At 69.7% G+C, this 343-nt stretch overlaps 1 protein-coding gene across 1 annotated transcript in view; it reads left to right on the forward strand.

Annotated features, from left to right (window-relative positions):
* The window catches only part of ZNF703 (zinc finger protein 703), a gene marked incomplete at its 5' end in the record, with an annotated part of 3846 nt that overhangs the window by 1643 nt on the left and 1860 nt on the right, over positions 1-343 (forward strand). Inside the window, 1 exon segment of the mRNA XM_005856503.2 lies at positions 1-343. This exon segment is cut by the window's left edge and continues 7 nt beyond it. Coding sequence (XP_005856565.1) covers positions 1-343 — 343 coding nt within the window.

The following is a 343-nucleotide window of genomic DNA, read 5'->3' on the forward strand; positions in this document are numbered from 1 at the left end:
GTCCCCCTACAAACCCGGCCACTCGGTTTTCCCGCTGCCACCGTCCAGCATAGGCTACCACGGCTCCATCGTGGGCGCCTACGCCGGCTACCCCTCCCAGTTCGTGCCTGGCCTGGATCCTAGCAAGTCTGGCCTCGTGGGAGGCCAGCTGTCGGGGAGCCTGGGCCTGCCCCCAGGCAAGCCCCCCAGCTCGAGCCCACTCACCGGGGCCTCCCCGCCCTCCTTCCTGCAGGGATTATGCCGCGACCCCTACTGCCTGGGAGGTTACCACAGCGCCTCTCACCTCGGCGGCTCCAGCTGCTCCACTTGCAGCGCGCACGACCCAGCCGGGCCCAGCCTGAAG

Source organism: Myotis brandtii, unplaced genomic scaffold (assembly GCF_000412655.1).
Source record: "Myotis brandtii unplaced genomic scaffold, ASM41265v1 scaffold103, whole genome shotgun sequence".
Lineage (NCBI taxonomy): Eukaryota > Metazoa > Chordata > Mammalia > Chiroptera > Vespertilionidae > Myotis > Myotis brandtii.